The sequence below is a fragment of the Miniopterus natalensis genome, chromosome 1 (genome assembly GCF_054644295.1).
Source record: "Miniopterus natalensis isolate mMinNat1 chromosome 1, mMinNat1.hap1, whole genome shotgun sequence".
In the NCBI taxonomy this organism is placed as follows: domain Eukaryota; kingdom Metazoa; phylum Chordata; class Mammalia; order Chiroptera; family Miniopteridae; genus Miniopterus; species Miniopterus natalensis.
The window spans coordinates 122710005-122732538 of record NC_142081.1 but is presented as its reverse complement, the minus strand read 5'-3'; the positions used below and the strand labels follow the sequence as shown (position 1 = coordinate 122732538).

Genomic DNA, 22534 nt, shown 5'->3' with positions numbered 1-22534 from the left:
AAGTGGAGTTGCTGTGTCCTTCTTTGTCTTATGTTATAGCCTTTGTTTTAAAGTCTATTTTGTCTGGTATAAAAATTGCTACCTCAGCTTTTTTTGTTTACTTATTTCCATATTCGTGAAATATCTTCTTCCATCCTTTTACTTTAAGTCTGTGTGGTCTTTTGATCTGAAGTGAGCATCCTTGTAGACAGCAAATGTAAGGGACTTGTTTTGTTTTCTGTTGAGTCACTGTATGTCTTTTGATTGGAGCATTTAATCCATTTGCATTTAAAGTAATTGTTGATAGATATGTATTTATTGCCATTTTATTATTCATATATTTGATTCCTTCTTCTTCATCTTATTCTTATTCATATTCTTTTTTTTTTTTTTTAGTATATCTTTATTGATTTCAGAGAGAGGAAAGGAGAGGGAGAGAGAGATAGAAACATCAATGATGAGAGAGTCATTGATCAGCTGCCTCCTGCATGCCCCAGACTGGGAATTGAGCCCGCAACTCGGATATGTGCCCTGACTGGGAATCGAACCCCGATCACTTGGATCCTAGATTGACCCTCAACCTCTGAGCCACACCCGACTGGGCCTTATTCCTATTCCTATTCCTATTCCTATTCCTATTCCTATTCCTATTCCTATTCCTATTCCTATTCCTATTCCTATTCCTATTCCTATTCCTATTCCTATTCCTATTCCTATTCCTATTCCTATTCCTATTCCTATTCTTCTTATTCTTATAAGACCCTTTAACATTTCCTGTAATACTGGTTTGATGGTGATAGACTCCTTTAGCTTTTTCTTATCTGGGAAGATCTTTATATGTCTTCTGATTCTAAATGATAGCTTTGCTGAGTAGAGTAATCTTGGTTGTAGATTCTTACTTTTCATCACTGTGAATATTTCTTGCCACTCCCTTCTGGCCTGCAAAGTGTTGAGAAATTAGCTGAAAGTCTTATGGGAGCTCCGTTGCAGGTAACTAACTGCTTTTCTCTCTCTGCTTTTAAGATTCTCTCTTTGCCTTTAACCTTGCTTTTTAATTATAATGTGTCTTAGTGTGGGCCTCTTTGGGTTCACTTGGTTTAGGACTCTGAGCTTCCGGCTTGTAGGTCTATTTCCTTCACGAGGTTAGGGAAGTTTTCTCTAATTTTTTCAAATAGTTTTTCAATTTCTTACTCTCTCTTCTCCTTTCAGTACTCCCATGATGTGAATGTTGGTACACATGAAGTTATCCCAGAGGCACCTTACTCTATCTTCATATTTTTGGATTCTTTTATCTTTATGCTGTTCCTATTCCCTGTTTTTTGCTTTCTTATATTCCAAATCACTGATTTAATACTCAGCTTCATCTACTCTTCTGTTGATTTCCTGTAAATTATCCTTTTTTAAAATATGTTTTTATTAATTTCAGAGAGACAAAGGGAGAGGGAGAGAGAGATCGAAACATCAATGATGAGAGAGAGATATTGATTAACTGACTCATGCACGCCCCCTGCTGGGAATCAAGCCCACAACCCTGGCATGTGCTCTGGCTGGGAATCGAACTTCTGTCTCTGGGATCCCAGATGATGCTCAACTGCTGAGCCATGCTGGCCAGGCCCTGTAAATTATTCTTCATTTCAGTTAGTGTATCATTCATTTCTATCTGTCTCTTTTTTATGGTTTCTATGTACTTTTTCATGCTGTTGAAGTTCTCACTAAGTTTCTTGATCATCCTTATAACCATTGTTTTGAACTCTGTATCTTTTTTGAACTTTGCTTGCCTCCTTTTTATTTAGTTCTTTTTCTGGAGATTTTTCTTGTCCTTTCATTTGGGGCCTGTTTCTTTGTGTCCTCATTTTTGGCTGCTTCCCTGTGTTTTTTTTTCTATGTACTATTTAGAGCTGCTTCATCTTCCAGTCTTGGTAGAGTGGCTTTATGTAGTAGATGTTCTATAGGACCCAGTGGCACAGCCTTCCAGGTCACCTGAGCTGGATGCTCAAGTTGCATCCCCTCCCTCACACCCTGTTGGCTGTATGCACTGTCCTGTTGTAGTTGAGTGTTGATTGCTATTTGTGCATCACTGGTAGGGACTGACCACAGACAGACTAGCTGTAAGGACTGACTTTGACTATACAGCTATACAGGAGCCTACCCCAAGATTCTTTTCAGTGGGGCTTTGGTGTCTGCCAAGTCCCCCCCTTCAGTGTGTTACTTGTGGTGGTGGTTGGGTTGTAATCTGGTGTGGTCTGAAGCTGTTCACTGGGTGCACCACTGGCTCTGGGGCCTCACGGGAAGTGCAGGCTAAGGTTAGCCACTACCTGTGCTTGGCCTGGGGCCACCTGGTATAAGCTACAGAGCAACCTGCAGATGGCTGCTACTTGTGCTGGACTTGGAGGTGCCCAGGAGAAGCCAAGCTGTGAACCAAGGCTGGCTCCTTCTAGTGTCAGGCTTGGGGCCACTTAGCAAGAGCTACAGGGTATGCAAACACTATATGCTTTTTGTTTAAGAGATTTTAGGAAAGTCCAAAAAACAAGCCAATAAAGGGCATTTGTATGAAAAAGCCACTGAAAGTAGCTTGGATGCGTCCACATGTTGGGTGGGGCCAGGTCTTGGGGAATCTCCAGGGGGGGGCAAAAAGTATTAGCCAGGTTGATGGAGAATCAGATATGGTGCCAGCTCTGTCTGGGAGAGGGCTCAGAAAAAGAACAGGGTCTCTGCCAGTAATTCGGTCTGGGAGAAACTATCCTTCTTGCCCTCGTCCTAAAGCCAGACAATTCAGTTCCTCCCTGTATGTCCCTGGTGCCTTTTGAGCTGCTGCCCCAGTGCAGGAGCTCAGACAGAGAGAGTCTGAGTAAGTTTGTACGTGGTCCCTTTAAGAGGAACATCTGGGCCCTGGTCAGGTAGCTCAGTTGGTTAGAGCATCATTCCAATACATCAAGGTTGCGGGACAATCCCTGGTCAGGGCACATACAAGAATCAACCACTAAATGCATAAATAAGTGGAACAACAAATTGATGTTTTGCTCTCAGTCTCTCTCTCTTCCTCTCCCTCTCCCTTCCTCTCTCTCTAAAAATCAATAAAATTAAAATTAAAATTACAATTAAGAAGAACACCTGGGACTCCAGCAGCCTTCTGTCTCACTCAACTACAGTCCCTGCTGGGGTTTTTTGGTTTGTTTGTTTGTTTTTAAAAAATATATATTTATTGATTTCAGAGAGGAAAGGAGAGGGAGAGAGAAAGAAACATCAATGATGAGAGAGTTGTCATTGATCGACTGCCTCCTGCATGCCCTTGACTGGGGATTGAGCTGCAACCTGGGCATGTGGCCTGACCAAGAATCAAACCTTGATCTCCTGGATCCTAGGTCAATGCTCAACCATTGAGCCACACCCAGCGGCGTTGACCCTGCTGATTTTTACAGCTAGAAGTTATGGGACCTTCTCTTCTTGGCACTAGTACTCTTAGCTGGGGGTCTGGTGTGGGGCTGGGACCTGTCGCTTCTCCAGGGGAACCTCTGTAATATTTTAAATAACAACAACAAAAAAGTATTTTATGAAAATTTGGAAAAAAACACACACGAAAAAAAACAACAACATTCTTGTACAAGTCATTTGGGGAAGTAAGTTTTTGTAACTCTCAGGCTGGGACATAAGAGTATGTATATTTAACTTTATAAGAAACTGTCAATATTCCAAAGCAATTATATCATTCTACCCTCCCACCAGCAATGTTGAAGGGTTCCTTTTGCTCCACATTGGCACCAACTTGATATTGTCAGTTTTTAAATTTTAGCTATGCTAAAATACTAACTCACTGAAGCTTTAACTTGTATTTCCCTGATAAATAATGTTGATCATCTTTTCATGTGCTTATTGGACATTCTTAGATCTTCTTTTGTAAAGGTACTTTCAAGACTTTTTTTAAAATTGTAGTAAAATAGCCTAGCTGGGCATGGCTCAGTGGTTGAGCGTTGACCTAAGATCCAGTCGATCGGGGTTCGATTCCCGGTCAGGGCACATGCCCGCTTGCGGGCTCGATCAATGACTCTCTCATCATTGATGTCTCTATCTCTCTCTCCCTCTCCTTTCCTCTCTCTGAAATCAATAAAGATATATTTAAAAAATAAAAATTAAAAAAATAAAATTGTAGTAAAATACACATAACATAAAATTTACCATCTTAACCATTTTTAAGTGCACAGTTCAATGACTTTAAGACCATTCACATTGCTGTGGAACAAATCTCCAGAAACCCTTTTTTCTTACAAAACTGAAACTCTGTACCCATTAAACAACAAATCCTTCCACCACCACCAATTTGCCTATTTTTAATTATTTTGAGCTTTTAAATTTTTTCTTGAATTTTCTCTCATAGTAGCCTGAATAAGGAAAAGGCCTATTCCATGGGTTTAAAAGAAAAGATTTCCCTAGCTATATTTGAGCAAATAAGTTAAGAGCATAGTTTTCATATCTTGGGAACTAAGGGCTGAAGAACATTCTACATTTATTTGATTTGGTAATTATTTCCCCTTGACAGCACAGTGTATACCTTTGTGTCTTTCAGAAATTAAAACCTTTAATTGTGCAGTCTAAAGTGAGCTTGGCAAGAGAGTCTTTGTCTTCTACAACTGATATTCCTTCATCTTCGGTAGGTAGATTATTTTTTCCCCTATGAAACATTTAATCAGTCAATATTTTTCAGCCACAATAATGAAACTTTTTGGTTTAATCTATAGATAGAAGACAAATACATGGATACAACCAGTGATAAAAAATCCTCTCTGACTTCATCAAAAGGTAAAAATATTGTTGGAAAAAAGTTTCACACAGAATGAATGGGTACTTAGTCTAGAATAGCATTGCTTTTCTTTGTTATACTGAGGTGTTTGGTATTCTGGGTGAATGTATGACTTTTTTTGGATAATTTATAAAATTAACCCCTAGATATGCTGAATAAAAAATGCTAATATGTATTTCTGGATATTGATTGCTGTTAATTGAAAATGAATTTAGTATATTTCAAAACTATAAACTGTCACAATTGGAATTCTGTTTGATTTTTATTATTTAACTGCCCACCAACCTAATGCTCCTGTTAAATTCCTATTTTTCCAACTTAAAATTTAAAAAAATTTTTAAGTATAACTTTCTAACATGCTTTATCTCCTCTCAGTCCCTACAGGGCTTCAAATTGGGACTTTTGAGACTGGAAGTATGTTTTGTCCATAAGCTTCTATAAGTCTTTGGGGTACAACCATACTTCCTTTTAAACTTAGAAACCAAAATACAAACCCTCCTGATCACTTTCCTTAATTGTCTGTTATAAGTAGTTGAGCTGAGGGTGTTGAGTGGCAGAGTGATTAAGTACAATTAAAGAAATTCATCATTTAAAGCTGTTAGTAGGCTCTATTAAACAAGTTAGATTAACAAAATATGACATTATTAGTCTGAATTATTATTATTGATGATAACCAAAGGATGTCCGTAATTTTTAATTTTTCATGTCTGGGAATGTTTAAACATAGGCTTTTATAATAAATCTTTATACAAGGGAGAAGTGTGTGATATGAGTTTAAATCCTGAACCCCGATTTTAAATTCTTCTACTTTTTGCAAGGTAAATTCAACTTTAGCACAGAGGAACCTCTGTTCTGGGCCTCCACAGAATGGAGAAGCTATTTCTTAGTGCTTATATGTGTTGGCAGTATCTGTTCCAGAGGTGTCTGCCATGGGTACAGAGGACTCTTTCAGCAGTCACAGTGCTGGTTGCTTCCTGGGTTGGCATTTAGATTACAGTAAAGCTCAGACTGGACTCTACAGTGCGCGGCTACTACCTTTCAAAGGTATCAGCATTTAAATAAGTGATTAGATCTGTTGAGTTGTTGGAAATTCCAATCATACAGTAAGTTATTTCTCAAACATTGTAATATATTAGGAGAGGAGAGACTGTCATATTTAACATGAAAATATAGCTTGTTGATTTGTAATCTATGGTTGGCCTGAAATCTTAATTACAAAGTTTAATTAGCAGCAGCATTTCATCCTACAAAAATTTCAGCTGAGGAGTTTGCATCCAAAACTGATTTTCCTCACCCAAACAAACCATTTTTCAAAGGGCCTTCTGAAGTAGTACAAATGGACAGCTGAAACTAATGTCAGTCCCTTTCCTCAGTCCTGAAATGCAAAATGTGGGCTTATTCCTACCCTGTCTACTCAAAACCCTCCTAAAATTCATTAGTCCACTTTTTTACCTTACTAATTAAACTTATTGATGTAAATGTATTTTATGATCCATGATTTTGCAGTATGCCACAAAGCTCATCATTCTGAATATGAATCTGCATTGCAGAGAAGGCGTAGGTGACAACGTTCATACTAAGGGCCTCTTAGCGTAACCCTGAAATTTCTCTTTTTAAAATTTATCTTTATTGGTGAAAGTATTACATATATCTCTCTTTTTCCCCCTTTGACTCCTTCCTCCCTGCTCCCATGCCCTCCCCAGGCCTTCTCCACACTATTGCCTGTGTCCATGGGTTATGCCTATATGCATATAAGTTCTTTGGTCCCCACCCCCTTCCCTCTGAGATTCCTCAGTCTGTTGCATGCTTCCATGACTCTGGATCTATTGTGTTTGTCAGTTGATTTGGTTCATTAGATTCCACTTATAAATGAGATCATGTGATATTTGTCTTTCTCTGATTGGTTTATTTCACTTAGCGTGATAATCTCCAGGTCCATCCTTGTTGTCTCAAAGGGTAGTAGTTCTGAAATTTCTTTCTACCAGATCTCACATACAGCTTTGAAAGGTCTTGTTCTTCCCTCTGAAGTTAGAGAAAATAACCCAGTTAGCAAAGGTTTCTGGTTAATTGGGTTCCAGTTAATCCAAATTTTACTAGAAATGAATTTTTTGTTTTTAACAAAGAAAAACAAATAAATAAAAGCCAGGAGGCACTTTTATTACAAATTTACTAATTTGGGGAGTAAATGAATCTTTCCCTTAGAAAGCACAGCTCTTAGTGTTATGACTACTGAATGGTAGTCACACTAGGCATTCAAAGAACCAAATGGTCTTCGCTAAACAAGTCACTTTAAGCTTCTCAGATATTTCAGAAAGTTGAGTAACCCCCTTCAGGCCCCTAGGAAATAGTTTAGTAAGTTATTGGTGTTTTCAAGCACTAATTCACAAATACATTATTAAAGAGGTCTTTCGTTACATGGTTAGTATACACCTGATTTAGAGACAAATCTTTATTACTTTCTATAACATGGCAGCAAGGGTGGGCTGGGTTACGAACCCATCTGGTGACAAAAGCCAAATTGAGCTCTTTAAAGTCACTATTGTACTGAGTTCCATTTTTAGAACATGTAAATAGAATATTAATATTTTATTGTATTTATTTATTTTTAATCCCCACCAGAGGATATGTTTTTATTGATGTTTAGAGAGAGAGAGAGACATCAATTGGCCAACTCCTGTATGCATCCTGATCAGGAATCGAACCCGCAACCTTGATGTATCAGGACCAACTGAGTCACTCAGCCAGGGCCTCACAAGATAATTTTTAAAATTGTGTATAGCTGACATTTAGTGAATGTAGGTCTATTCGAAATGGCTTTCATGTTGTAACTTCAATGTTCACAAAATTCTAGAGGTTGGCGCTCTTGCTTTTTCCCAATTTAGAGACGATACAACGGATAAAAAGGGGTTTAGTAAGCTGCCAGGGTTACACCACTCGGGCAGCTTAAATTTAAGTGGAGCAGCTTAAATTTAAACCCAGGGAGCGTAGCCCCAGAGCAAGGCTGGTCATCGCTCGGTTACACTGACTTGCCCCAAGGCTCATGCATGACGTGTTATCCCATTTTCAACAATACACCGGGAACGCGTGGAGGGACTTCAGTTCCCATGCCAGTTCCTGTCACTTACTCACTGAGTGAGTTCATCTCATTTTCTCTGCTTAGTAAAATGGAGATGGTGACCTCACCTCAGCTTTGTGATGACGAATAAGTGAGATAACAGGTGATTGCCCGGCTAGGCCCTCACCTTTCTTCCTGAGCTGTTAATAGAGTCCCCGATCCCCAAAATGAAGGCTGTTTTAAGCCACATGACAGTCATAATGGCCTAAGCAATAGGCTAATGATTTAAAAGAGCTACTCTCTCCATTAGTTCTTTAGAAACTAATTTTCTACCAGGCGTAAGCATAAAAATAAAATCCACCACTAATATTAAAATATATAGTAGCTATGCAGAGTGAAGTAAAATATAAAATATATTTTAAAACGACATTATATCAGGTAATATATTTTTTCTAAGCAGATTGAAAATAACTTTTTGTTATGTTGCAGGTTTTAATCCAAAAAACTTTAGAGAACAACAGTGTCACGCAACATAGAAAAAGAGATAAAGCGATAAATAAATCATTGTTAATCACAGGGAATAAAAAATGAGGTGCAATACTATCTGCAAAATTTCAAAGCAGTTTTTTACTCAGTTGTAATTATCCCAAAAGAGCCCAGGTAACATTATTAATTTGTTTGCTACTTAAGTGTGATAAAATTTGGGAATCTAAGCTGCCCATTGTGTACTGTGCACTGCCACAGATTTTATGTACTCAAGAAGACCTTTCTCACAGTCCAGAAATTAGGTGCTATTGACATTGTAATCTTTGTAAATGTCCTTAATGAGCCCAAAAGACACGAATCTCATAGATAAAACCTCAAAGTAACAGTGACTCTTTAAGTGGCTTGTCGGTGAGGGAAAGCTCAAACATAAATATCTTAAACGCTGGAGGAACCCAAAATCAAACCTAGATTACATTGTGTTGTTAATTCTCTGAGATTTTAGGGAAGAAACAAGGCAGAGGTGATTTAAAGGCTTTTAAAGAATAGTAGGACTGTCTCAATATATATGAAAGAATTTAAAATTCTTTCTTTACACCCTTTGAAACTTTGGACCTGAAAATTTTTCTTTTTTACTAAGTGTAGTTAAGAATTTATAAAAATAAATATTAATTGAAAATACACTTTAGTTACTCCTGTTTTGGTTTTAAATGCAAAAATAATTTTAACAGTAACAAGAAATTGGAACTTAGCATATAAAAAGAAAAAGAACATTTTAGGCATAAGTGTTAGCATTGTTTTATATATTGTTCCTAGACTTCAACTATAATTAATATATCCAAATGTGCATTTAATATTACTACATATGTATATATTATATATAAATACATATATGTGTAATATGTCTATACACATATACACATTACATGTATATGTAATATGTAAATATAACACATACATATTACATATATATATGTAAACAATATATAACATCACTTAGCATGCTATTGATGGTATAAAAATGGTACCAGAACTAACCTGATTTACTAAATATAATGTATTAAGGGGTGTGTAAATGTTAATGATATTACTGCTACCAACTTGTCTACCACTTTTTTTTATTGTCACCTATTACCTATTATTCAAATAGTATATTTCTAAGCTACATATGTCATTCTTGTCTTTGAGATTTGAAATTACTCTCAATCAACTTTTCCTAAGAATTTCCTTGTTCTTTATACCTATATTCTAAGATATTTTCTTTTTTAAGTATTTTCCAACACTTAAATTTGAATTTTAAAAGTTAAATTTATTAGGGTGACATTGGTTAATAACATGATATAAGTGTCAAGGGTACATTCTATAACACATCATCTGTATGTTGCATGGTGTATTCACCACCCAGAGTCTAGTCTCCTTCTGTCACCATATGTTTTACCCCCTTTTCGCTGGTGACCACCATACTCTTGTCTGTCTTTATGAGTTTGTTGTGCTTGTTTGTTTGTTGCTTTCTGTTCCACATCCCACAGAGGAATGAAATCACATGGCTTTCGTCCTTTCCCATCTGACTTATTCTGCTGAGCATGATACTCTCAAGATTTATCCGTGTTGTCACAATGGCAGTATTTCATTCTTCCCTATGGCTGTGTAGTATTCCATTGTATATATGTGCCACACCTTTACCCAGTTATCCATCAGAGGACACTTAGGTTTTTCCATGTCTTGGCTACCAAGAATAATGCTGCAGTGAACATAGGAATACATTTATCTCTAAAGATATTTTCTACCTGAGGCATGGGATCTACAATGTTAGATGATAAAACCTGGAAGATCAGCAGTGCATCTCTTAATATACCTTTCCAAATACAGGGACTTCTCAATGGCATAGAAAAGAGTCAAGATGACCAGCTGGATTAGGGAATTAATCACAAAAATCAGAAGTTCTCTATCTAACTGACTGACACAGGTTAGACAGGGGATTGAAAAATGTGAAAAATGAGAATGAAAGGTAATTCATGCTTTGAAAATACAGTATTAATCTTTGAACTAAGTAAGCAGGCAAATTACTTTTAATTTGTAAGATTGTAAAATATTTAGTAAGAAAAAGTTCAAGACTAATAGATATTAAGGATGTACTCTATTAATTTCATGGAGTGTCTTGTACTAATTCAGTCTGATGATGCTTTTAAGTATATGTAGACAATGTTTCATTTAATAAATGTTAGTAAGCACATTCCTAATTATGCCCCAAACTGGTAATTAGAGCTTTCCAAAGCATGAAGCATGAGGCAAGAATGATTTCTAGCGTGTGTTGTTGTTCAGCTGTTGGGCCATGAGTTGGACTCCAGCAGATTCTCTGGACCCTGTTGCTGCTGATTTCTTCCTAAACATCAGCTGTCCTGTTGCTGCCCACTCATTTCACAGGCATTATAAACCATGTAAGCCTTTATGGTGTATGCACTCCTATGTTCCTTGCAGCATTATTTACAATAGCCAAGATATGGAAACAACTTAAGTGTCCATCCATAGATGAATGGATAAAGAAGAAGTAGTACATATATGGAATGGAATATTACTCAGCCATAAAAAAGAATAAAATATTGCCATTTGAGATGGACTTAGAGGGTATTATGCTAAGACAAATACCTTCTGATTTCACTTATATGTGGAATCTAAAAACAAAACAAAGCAGACACAAATCATAAATAACAGAGAACAAGCTGGTGGTTGCCAAATGGGAAGCAGTAGGGACATGGGTGGAAAAGGTGGAGGGGATTAAGAAGTACAAATTGCCAGTTATAGAGTAAGTCAAGGGAATGTAATGTACAGCATAAGGAATATGGTCAATAATATAATAACTATGTATGGTATTACATAGTTACTAGACTTATCATGGTGATCACTTCATAAGGTATATAAATGTCCAATTACTGTATTGTACACCTGAAACATATTGTATATCAGCTATAATTTTAAAATAAAAATTTAAAAACTAAAATGAAACTTGATATCTGGCATAGTAAGTCCCTCCATCTTGTTTTTCAAAATTGTCTTAGCCCCTCTTGGTTCTTCACTTTTTTATATGAATTTTAGGTTTATAATTTCAAGATCCATGGAAAAAAACTGTCAGTATTTTGTTTTAAAGATTGATCTGGAAATATTTAACATTTTTATGTCTTTGAGTCCTCCCAGTTATGAATATAGCATTCCATTGATTTGGAGATTTTTATATCTTCTCTAACAATATTTTGTAATATCTTTATAAAGGTCTGGCACATCTTTTATTAGGTTTGTTTTTAAGTAACTTATAGGTAGAAGTAACATAGTTTTGTTACTATCATGAATGGAATTTGTTTCTATGACGTATTCTAAATATCTATTACTGTGGATTTTTTCTTTTAATCTTGGTTCCAACAAACTTGCTGAGCTCTGTTGGTTCTAATACCTTGTCTGAAAAGTCTCTTATTTCTATTTGCAGCATCTCTAACTTAAAACACTTGTCTCTTTCAATCTTTAAGTACTGCTTGTCTTTTCTTTTCTTGTTGCATTGGCTACAGTTGTCAGTATAATACTGAATAGAGCAGTCAGTGGCACCTTGTCTTGCTTCTCTCATAATTGGACAGTTGCTACAGTGTCATCATTAAGTATGATATAGGTTTGTCATAGCTATTCTTTATCAAGTCAATAAAGGTATCTCCTATTTGCAGATATGAATTCTACAATCTCTGCAATTATGTCCCTTTTTCTGTCCCTAACATTATCTTATGTATTTACCATCCGTTATTCTTAATCCAGCTAAAGTTTTTATAAATTTTAATTTTTCTAAAATACTAATTTTTGGTTTATTTGCTCTACTATTTTTTGGTTTTCTGATTTAACTTACGTATTTTATCTATTATTTCCATTTTGAGAACCTTTTCTGTTCTTTTTCTCTATTTTACTCATTTCATTTTTACTATATTTTAATAAATTCATTTATGACTCTAAAAAGTGTTTTAGTTGTATCCCATAAATTTTGACATATAGTATTTCAATTGTTTGGTTCTGAATATTTTATTACCATCATGATTGCCTGTTTAACATGTAAGCTTTTAAACTTGCTTTGTTGAAGAGATTGCTTTACTTTTTTTGTAGTGTATTTCATTTTATTTATTTATTTATGTATTTTATATAGAATTTATTGGGGTGACATTGGCTAGTGAAATTATGTAGGTTTCAGGTGTATGATTCTATAATACATTATCTGTATATTGCATTGTGTGTTCACCATCCCAAGTCAAGTCTCCTTCCATCATCATTTATTCCTTCCATTCCCTCCTTAGCCCCCCCTCCTTTCCCTCTGGTAATCATCATACTGTTGTCTGTGAGGTCTTTTTTTGTTTTTTGCTTAATCCCTTCACCTTTTTCACACAGTCCTCTGAACATCCTTCCTCTCTGACAGCTGTCAATCTGTTCTCTGTCTCTGTGAGTCGGTTTCTATTTTGTTTGTTCATTTTGTTCATCAGCTTCCACATATAAGTGAGATCCTGTGGTACTTGTCTTTCTCTAACTGGCTTATTTCACTTAGCATAATACTCTCTAAGTCCATTTGATTGCTTTACTTTTAAGGACCTCTAATTTAATTGTATTTAAGTCAGAGGCTGTGGTTTGCTAAGACATTGAAAATGTTTGTACAGACTTCCTTTGTGAAATATTTTGTAAGTATATTACCTTGAAGATGGCTTTTATTTTCTATTTTTTGAGTGCATATTTCCATACCTATTAGGTCATCTTATTAATTTGGATATTTCCTATTATTCTAAACTATTTAGTGCTTAAGATCTTATTTTCTGAAAGTATGTAAAAATATCTCACTATGTGTAAGAATTTATCAGTTCCTCTTAGTAACTGTTAATTTTTGTCTTACCTATTTCAAGGTTATATTAAATACATCCTAATTTATTATATTTTTCTTGGTGAATCATTGCATGCAGTGTTCCTCTTTATTTCTAGTAATTCCTTGATGCTTTAAATTCTTTTATGTCCACTATAAACTGTAATAGCTTTCTTTTTATTAGTATTGCATTATACTTCTTTTTCCATCCTTTTATTTTCAATCTCTTTTTAAATTTTTTATTTTTATTCTCATTCAAGGATATTTTTACTGATATTATAGAGAGAGGAAGGGAGCGAGCGAGCGAGAGAGGTTGCCTCTTGTATGTACTCCGACTAGGGATCAAACCTGCAAAACAAGTATGTGCCCTGACCAGGAATCAAACCTGCAACCTTTTGGTGTATGGAACAATGCTCCAACCGGGGCTATTTTCAATATTTTTATGATTCTTTGTATTTGCTTTTTCTTTTTTAAGCAAATTAAAACTAGATATTTTCATTTTCATTTTCTCTGATAAAATCTACTTTTAAACTATTCCATTTACAACTTATTCTATTTATAATTATATGAATTTATTTTATTATATATTAATTTATTCTACTTACAATTATAATTATTGATAAGTTTAGACTTATTTCTACCATTTTACTTTTTTATTTTCCGATATTTTGCTTTACTTCCTATTATTTTCTTTCATGCTTTCTTTTGGATTGATAGTTTCTATATTTCTTTGTTTTCCCCTCTGCTGGTTTGAAAGCTACAAGCTTTATTTCTTATCTTTTCCTTCAGTATATATGTATATGTGTATGTTTTAGTATATATGTATGTTAAAAAGTATTATTATTTTGGCAATTTGTTTCATGAAGGCCAATCATTGGTAAATTGTTTTCATTTTTACCTCGCTTTTTATGGTAGTTTAGTAAGACATGAAATTCTAGATTGGCAATTACTTTTTCCTCCACATTTTGTTATGTACTATTAAGTGAGCCACTGCTCAGGGTTATGTGAAGACTGTTGTCAATTTGTAATCACTTGCGGTCATTTTATGTTTTCTTTATGGTAGCTTTTAAAGTAGTAGTAGGTTAGTTTTTATTCTTGATGGCCTGCAGTTTTATTACAGTGTATTCAATGGTATATTTATCTTTATTAATATTCAGAGTATAATTTGCATCTGATGATTCATACCTTTCTTTACTTCTAGAAGTTTCTCAGCTACTGCCTTTGTAGTACAGATATTGCTTGTACAACATTTGCTACTTTATTTTCTTCTTTCTTGTCAACTTCTCCATGCCTCTAATCTAAATTTTCTAATTTTTATGTTTACTTCTCTATTGTGCAGATGGGTGGATTCCTCAAATATTACCTTCTAATTTTCTAATTTTCTCTTTAGCTGTACCCAGTTTATCCCATGTTTTAGTGTTTTATTTTAGTGACTTTTTTAGTTGGTTCTTTTTCATAGCCACTAGTCCTTATTTTATTTTGACCTGTTTTGTATAATAATTTTTTTTAACAAATGCTATCAATTATTTCTTTGAGTATTAAACACAGGCATTTAAACATCTTAGACTATTTCATCAACTTAAATTTATTTGGAGTGAATTCATGTTCTAATGGCTTATCTTGCTGTTGTGTTTCCAAGCTTTCTATTATTTTGTTTATATCAAACTTTGCTTTACAGGCTCAAATTTCTCTCATTCTCTACTCTCTTTCTTTCTCCATCTGAGTGCAGTTATGTGACTGCTCCTATTTGTGCCAGCAGCAGTCACTCCCAATCCACAACCCATTCTTATAAGCTTGAAGGTGCCTGATCTGTTATGACATTAGGGTCTTGAAGTCCCCAAGCCATCAAGTGGCTTGACTCAGTTCCTAAACGTGAAGCAAGTTTTTCCCTAGAGCCTCCCTAGGCTCATAGCTTTGTATAAAGCCATAGCCCCATATTAGAAACTGTTCTTGTCCCCCGCCCCCCCCAAATTTCCTTTAATTTCAGCTTCTGGTTTCAAAGAGTGAATTTGTTCTTCACCTAACATGAAGTACATTTAGCCTCTGTTGTCGAAAACAAGTTTTATTCCCAGCTGTCAGTATGAATTTCTGCAGCTGGAACCAAACAGTCTGCAGTTTCAGCCTGTGTATTAGTTTCCTAGGGCTACCATGAACGGGGTGACTTAAATCACAAACGTGTACTGTCTCACAGATCTGGAGGCTAGAACTTTGAAATTAAGGTGTTGACAGGGTTGGTTCCTTCTGAAAGCTAGCTGTGAGACAGAATCTGTTCCATGCTTTTCTCCAAGTTTCTGGCAGCCTTGAACCAATTCTTTTGCTTGTAGATGGTGTTCTCCCTGTGTCTTCACATCATCTTTCCTCTGTGTGTATCTGTGTCTGTGTCTAAATTTCTCCTTTTAATAAGGACAAGGACATATTAGATTAAGGACCACTCTAATGACCTCATCTTAACTATATCATCTGCAAGGACCCTATTTCCAAATAAGGTCACATTCACAGATATTAGGAATTAGGACATCAACATCTTTTAGGGGACACTGTTCAGTCTGAAATCCTGGTGCACTGCTTTACATGTCTTTACGAAATAAATGTTTATCTTGTTTGCCCAGTATGTCTTTTTATTTTTAAACTGTATTTATCATGAAATGCAGTGTGTACTAAATCATGGATTTGTCATACCATTATACAAAAAATTCTTATATGTTCAAACCAGTTTTCTTCATGTTTCTGGACCAAAGATCTTCTTTTGATTTCAGCCTTACCTTACATATACACTCTGTTCTAAGAACATTTTACATTGTAAACAATGGCCACAGTTATCATTATCCAATGTATCAAAAGCATGCATTAAATATCTACCATGTTTTGTAAAAGAACATTTGAAAATCTCTGTTGCATCTTAGTAAAAGTCTTTTCCCTGGTGTTCCATCTGTGAAGTAGGCAATGAGTTATCTTTTACAGAAAAAAGATGTGTTATGTGCTGAACTGTGTCTCCTCTCCCAGCCCCCTGCCCTTAAAAGATATGTTGAAACCCTAACCCCCAGTTCCTTATTTGTAACATAGGATCTTGACAGATATAATCAAGTTAACATGAGGTCATTAGAGTGGGCCCTAATCCAATATGAAGGAAATCAGACACAGAGATACACAGGGAAAATGCCATGTGATGACAGAGACAGAGATGGGAGTGATGCAGGGGCAACCCAAGGGACACTGAGGATCTACGGCCACCACCATGATGTAGAAAGGATCAAGGAAGGATTCTACCCAAAGTCTGAGAGGGAACATGGTCCTGCCAACACCTTAATTGGGAACTTTCAGCCTCCAGAACTGTGAGACAATAAATGTGTGTTGTTTTAAGCCATCTCTGCAGGTGCCACATGTGCTCCTGGCCCATTGTCAAGCCAAGTCTCATGACCAAGACCAGAATCGATGTGGGGAGGAATTGCAAAGGCCGTGTATACTAAGGGGGCCACAATACTTAACCTTCTAGTTTTGCCTTTTCTTTATTAATCTATCTACTCATTCAACAGATTTTACGAACACCTACTAGAAGCAAAGCCCTGTGCTAGGCACTAAAGATGCAGAGAGACTTCTCAGTTCTTGGAAATTATTTTCTAAGACTGACACTCAAAGACAAGCACATTCAATAAAAGTAACACCAGGATTTTCAGAGGTCCCCCTAGGTAGGGTGGGGCTGAGACCCTTCTGCATTCTTCACCATTGCTGCAGAAATTGCTACCTCATTACTCAGGATTATTTTTCAGTAGCCCCTTCACCCATAAGAATTGGGGGAGTTGGATGAAGATAGCCAAAAGAGACAAACTTCCAGCTATAAGATAAGTAATGTTATATAAGACATGATGACTAGAGGTAACACTGCTGTGTGGTGTATTTACACGGTGTTAAGAGTAGATATTAAAGGCTCTTATCACAATGGAAAAAAAAAATTGTTTTCTCTTTTTTTGTATCTATATTATATAATGGATGTTAACTACATTTATTGTGGTAATGATGTCACAGTATATGTAAGTCAATTTATTATGCTTTATACTTAAATTTACACACTGCTGCATGCCAATTATAGCTTAATAAAACTGGGAGGAAAGATTAATCAAAAAATGCAAATATAGAAACAAAAATCTAAAATGTTTTCAGTGTGTATATTTTTAAAAATTATAACTGAAAAATTACCGTATTTCTTTGGTAACATATAAATTCAAGCATGAAATTATGTAAAAACAGCATTTCTACAAAATATCCAAACATCAAAGGTGGGGTACAGGAGCAGTTAAAACTTTAACCCTTAGGACACAAGTTGTTTGTTTGCTTATAGGAATGTACAGCTGCTATAACTTCAAATTCATCCCTATGCAAATCGCATAGACCAAAAGCCCAAATGAAAATCCCTTTAAAAATAACTATCTGAAGCATCTATATTAAGTATATTTATTTTTCCCTAGGATTAAAACAGATTGCACTGGGAGCCCAGTGTTTCATAAAGAGGGGGGTGGGGAATAGAGTTGGGCCTTCATTTTCTCACAAAAGGCACAATGTGAAACGCATCTGTGAACATTGCATAATTTGTTATGTTCTACAAAGAGGTGGGTTTTTGTTATACACATACCAAAGCTATTTGGTACTGTTTCACCAATGATCTCTATTCAGGTCCAGAAAAGAAATTGGCCTCAGAAGAGTGAAAGGAGAGTAAATTTTTCTTTAAAAATTAGATACAGATTATCACTTCAAAATGCAAGAGGGAATTTTACAAGTGATGGTGCACTGATTAGCTTTCCAATGGACATCCAGTCCTTTATGAAACACATACTAGCTGTGGTCAGCTGTGACCAATGTGGTTTATTACTCTCCAGAAGAGCTGAACTGAGAATACCCATCTAATTTAATTGAGAAATGTTGGGTGAACTTGAACTATTTCATGGACATGAATGACCAGAGAATTTATTCTATAAGACATTAAAGGCTGAATATGGTAACTATCTCTTTGATGGTTTGATACAGTCATTTCTTTAGTTCATTAGCATCTCTTTCATATTTTCGTTATTACTATTCCAATAGTTACAGGAGCAGTTTAAAAAGGGAAAAAACGTTTCTGTACAATATCATTATGAAAAATCATAAACATTACTTGGTAAATACTTATGACAGTTTTTGTGTCGTGCAATCTTTAAAAAGTAACATCAGTTTTCAGGTAAAGGAGCCTAACAATAATTAAACTGTGGGAAAATTAATAAATCCACTGTCTTTTCATGTAATAGTCCCTAAATTATTTTTAAATATTGTTTTCTGATTTCATTAAGAAAAAAAATGTCAAGACGTTGACGTTTTATTCACCAATCTCTTGCATTTTTTTGGAAACTGGGCAGTGTGAGCTATCATTATAATAACTTTATTAATAGTATAAGACTCAAGGTGGCATCAGATGATAAAGTGCTTTCTCTTCATATGTCTGCTAACATTTAAGAGAAAGTCTGCTATATCCCTAATGACTAATGCTAAGGTATAATTTGGATATATGAATCTTTTCTCACTGTATTTAAATATTATGCCTTTAAACTATTCACAGAAATGCAGAGATAAAAACTATAAAAATAAATTACAAGATCACATTTTATGTACTCGTGACTCTTTAAGTGGAATTTTTCATTGAAACTTTGTCATTAAAATAGAAAGGCCTTTTGGTTGTGCCCATACAAGCATAATAAATTGTATATGTTTGTGATACTGAATGACTCTTGCCCATATGCTGCACTGCAAAGCTACATGAATGAGGCATTTACCAAATCAGGCCCACCACATTAAACAGAAAAACAATCTTTATTCATGGTAACTTATCAGTTTCAATTAATCAACCTTAACAATGGAAATTCTGATGTGTTCAAGCAACTTGAAAGCAATAGGTCATCTCCAGGGCAGCCATGTTGTGTCTTTGTGCCTAAGGTTTCAAACAAAGCAACATCAATAAATAGACATACATATACATACATACATGTGCATATATATACATACCAATGGATGGCTACAGCTATGCCGTGTGTTGTCAATAAAAATGCATGTTTATTGTTGATTATTTTTATCATAGCAAATGTAATTGTTTTCCTTCAAGTATTACTTTTTCGAGCCCTGCAAGTTTAAACAAAAGGAAAGAAATTTCCATTGGATGACCATCCTTTCAGTTTCTGTGCTGCTATGTGAATAGCATTGTGCAAACCATTCCAGTGGTTTTGAAAAGGGGTAACCATTGGTTTGATTTGGTTACACGGTTTAGTAAAGAGCTCCCTCCCACTGCCTTAGGGTCTGCGAAAGGTCTGTGACCTGTTTAGAACAGCCAAGTGAAATGTCATGTCGCCCCTCCCAAATGGGAGTATCTGCATTCATTTGATCAGTATAAAAAATGATTGGGGATGGCGAGATCAGTGCTTTTGAATTGCAATTTATAGCAGTTTACAAAAATGCACATTGTTGGAAAAGAAAACATGGAAGTGTTTCTTTCTAAATTGCATTACCTGTGAAATGTCATTAGTCTTTTAAGGATATTTACATCCTTTTTTTAAAATTATTTAGGAGACTTATTTCAACTACGGAAGACTAGAATTTTATTACGTTATGATTTTGTAACTTGTATTTTGGTTTTAATAGCAGAATTTAAGGAAAACAATGTGTCTGAGTTCTTAGGATAAACATGGTTTATCATTTCCATCCATTAATTTTCTAAGAGAGTCTTTACTAATCAGTTGCATTAGCAGAAGATTCCCAATTATCTTTTCCAGATTATAAAGGAGTTTCATTTACTGGTAAATGCATTGTCTGCTGATTTCTAATAGTGAGTCTGAAATCCCTGGCATCCTGAACTCTACCAGGTTTCCAGTATTCCTTGAACAGTTTACTACCGAAACTTCTTTGTCAGATGAATACTTTCTAAATTATGGTACCATTAGACTCCTCTACATGTATGCATTGTTTCATAAAAGGGAAGGGTTATTTCTTTTTTATTTAATGTGTAAATAATACATGAACTTTATCCAAGAAGTTGAGGCAGGCTGTTCAAGTTCATAAAGGCTTAATGCAGCCACCTGGGTCTCTAGGGTACAGGAAACAATGCCTCTTACACTATGTCCAGGAATCTTCAAAGCTCCATCTCACTGCCTTAGGCAGTGGGTGGAAATGGACATCATTTTAAAGAATTTTTATTTTAGTAAGAAAAGTTACCTGGAGAAAAGGACTTTAGAACTTCCCTGGTTGATCCTTGACTAGAAAAAGAAAGGCCCTGCTTCAGAAAAGACTTGACCCAGATAGTCTCCCTAGCATTCCACTTTGAACCTCCCAACCATTGAAAGCCGAGGTTGTCACGTTTTTATCTTTGTTCATGTTAAGCCTTGAAATGACAGCCTGGCTCTGTGTTCCCCTCTCCCACTACCCGGGCTATAAGTGTCCACATTGACACCTACCGGTGACCGCAGGCTGCAATTCTTTGTTGCCTTCTCCACGCCTCTGGCTTTCACTGGGATTAGCTCAGGGCCTTTGTTCCCCTTCAAAGCTGGAACATCGCATCCCATGTTGTGGCTTTCCTGTCTCAGACCCCCAACGCTTTCCTCACAATTTACACACCAGGTAAATGTCCCTCCCTACAGAGCAGAGAGCCCAGCCTGAGGGGATGGGGGCAGGGCGAAACCGCCCCATTCCCCAACTTCACAACCCTTCCAATCTGGTTTCTTTCCTTCTTACTCATAATTTTCTATTTCATATGGAGGGAAGATTGAATACACAAGTGGCAATTTAAATCTTAGATCTCTGGACCTCAACACAAGACAACCCCCTCCCCTTTAAAAAAAATTCTGTTATAGTGGCTCCTAATTCTAGGGAGGGCACTCTCAGCAGAAGTTATTTAGAAGCACCTAAGAGCGTTTCTACAGTCTGGGGCAATGGGCAAACTGTCTCAGAAAACTTGACTGACACATGCCATTCTGAAGGCAGTGGTGGATCTGACCACCTGACCTACGCGCTCTCCCACCCCCACCCCCTACACACTTCCCCAGGTTCCTGAAGAGGCCCCCAGCTGGGGCCTCACCTCGGAGGACCCACTAACAGTGATGGAGTGGGGAATGGTTTATGTATATTAATTAAAACAAATTTCACATCTTTTCATCTTTCTGTATTTTTAGCGAGGTTGTCACGGAAAGAAGAGCCTTCGCAGAGCTCATTGAAATCCCAGAACACCCCCGTCCACGATGATGGTGCTACTGAGTAACGCCGCAGGCCCCTGGGCTGCGCAGAGCAGAGCGGGACCACAGAAGGAGGCCCCTCACCATCCTGGCCTAAGGGCTGTCTCCCTGGCATAAGATACTATCTCCATGATGTTTCCAAAATTACTGTTCTGTCCCTCCGACTTGTATACCAACTCGAGTTCTGCACTGGAAGAGACCGGGGAAGTGCTCCCGCTGTGCGCACCTTTCCAAGCCCTTAAAGGAACTGCTCGCTGGTGCTGGGTGAGCGGCTGACAGACTTGGGGGGCTGCCAAATCTTTTGGTGCTTGCTGGGCTCAGCGGAGTGCCCAGGCGCCTTAGGGTGGGAGGGATCGCACTTTGATTAAAAAGTTTGGCACAGTAAACTCTCGAATCCTTCCAGTCTATAACACAAGTCAAACTGATTTGCTGCCTCTCGCCTGTCTGCTGATCCCCAAGAAGGCGCACTGTAAAGCCTGGAAGGGGGTTGAAAATTTTCTCTAAAGAGGTCCACTCTTACGTGGCATAGGGCTCCTGGCCTTATCTTAAAAGCTGTAAACAATTCTTTAGTAAGTGGGAAAACTCTTCGGAGTTCTGCTTTTCGGAAAGCTTCAAGATGAAGATTCAGGTATCTATTCTTTGTGGAGTGTCAGGTGCCCATTTACTGAAAGGCAGGTTCCCTTTCTTCCGCGTAATGTTCAACTTGGCCAAGTTCCCCTAATGCCAAGTTAGGCCCCATCCGTAGCCCAGTTTTAGAATGGTAGGTCATGGGTTACAGATTTCTAAAGCTATTTATTAAGTCTCAAGAAATATATTTGTGGTAGCTGTCACATAAAGTTGGTATACTCTGGTGCAAAAGAAAGCTGGAGAGGCGATTTATTTGTGCGTAAAAGGCACAAGATTTAATTGGAGGGAGACGTGTTATATTCAACGCAAGTACATGGGGTGGCATGGCGCCCTGGAGCATTATTCGAGCTTCATCTACTATGCACTATATGCCACCGTCTCTAAAGGAGTGTTGCCCTAGAAACTTGTTTTAAATCTGCTGCTATATATCAACACCTTGTTTTAGCAGTCCTTGGCTGAATTACAGTTACACAGTTTGGCGC

The 22534-nt window shown here is 36.6% G+C and overlaps 1 protein-coding gene across 1 annotated transcript in view; it reads left to right on the top strand.

Annotated features, from left to right (window-relative positions):
• The window catches only part of C1H10orf67 (chromosome 1 C10orf67 homolog), a 95857-nt gene extending 74406 nt beyond the window's left edge, over nt 1–21451 (top strand). The window contains exons 14-17 of the mRNA XM_087822655.1: nt 4541–4624; nt 4713–4773; nt 5681–5818; nt 21366–21451. Coding sequence (XP_087678781.1) covers nt 4541–4624; nt 4713–4773; nt 5681–5818; nt 21366–21451 — 369 coding nt within the window. The remainder of the gene's footprint in view (nt 1–4540; nt 4625–4712; nt 4774–5680; nt 5819–21365) is intronic.
• The last annotated feature ends 1083 nt before the right edge of the window (nt 21452–22534 follow it).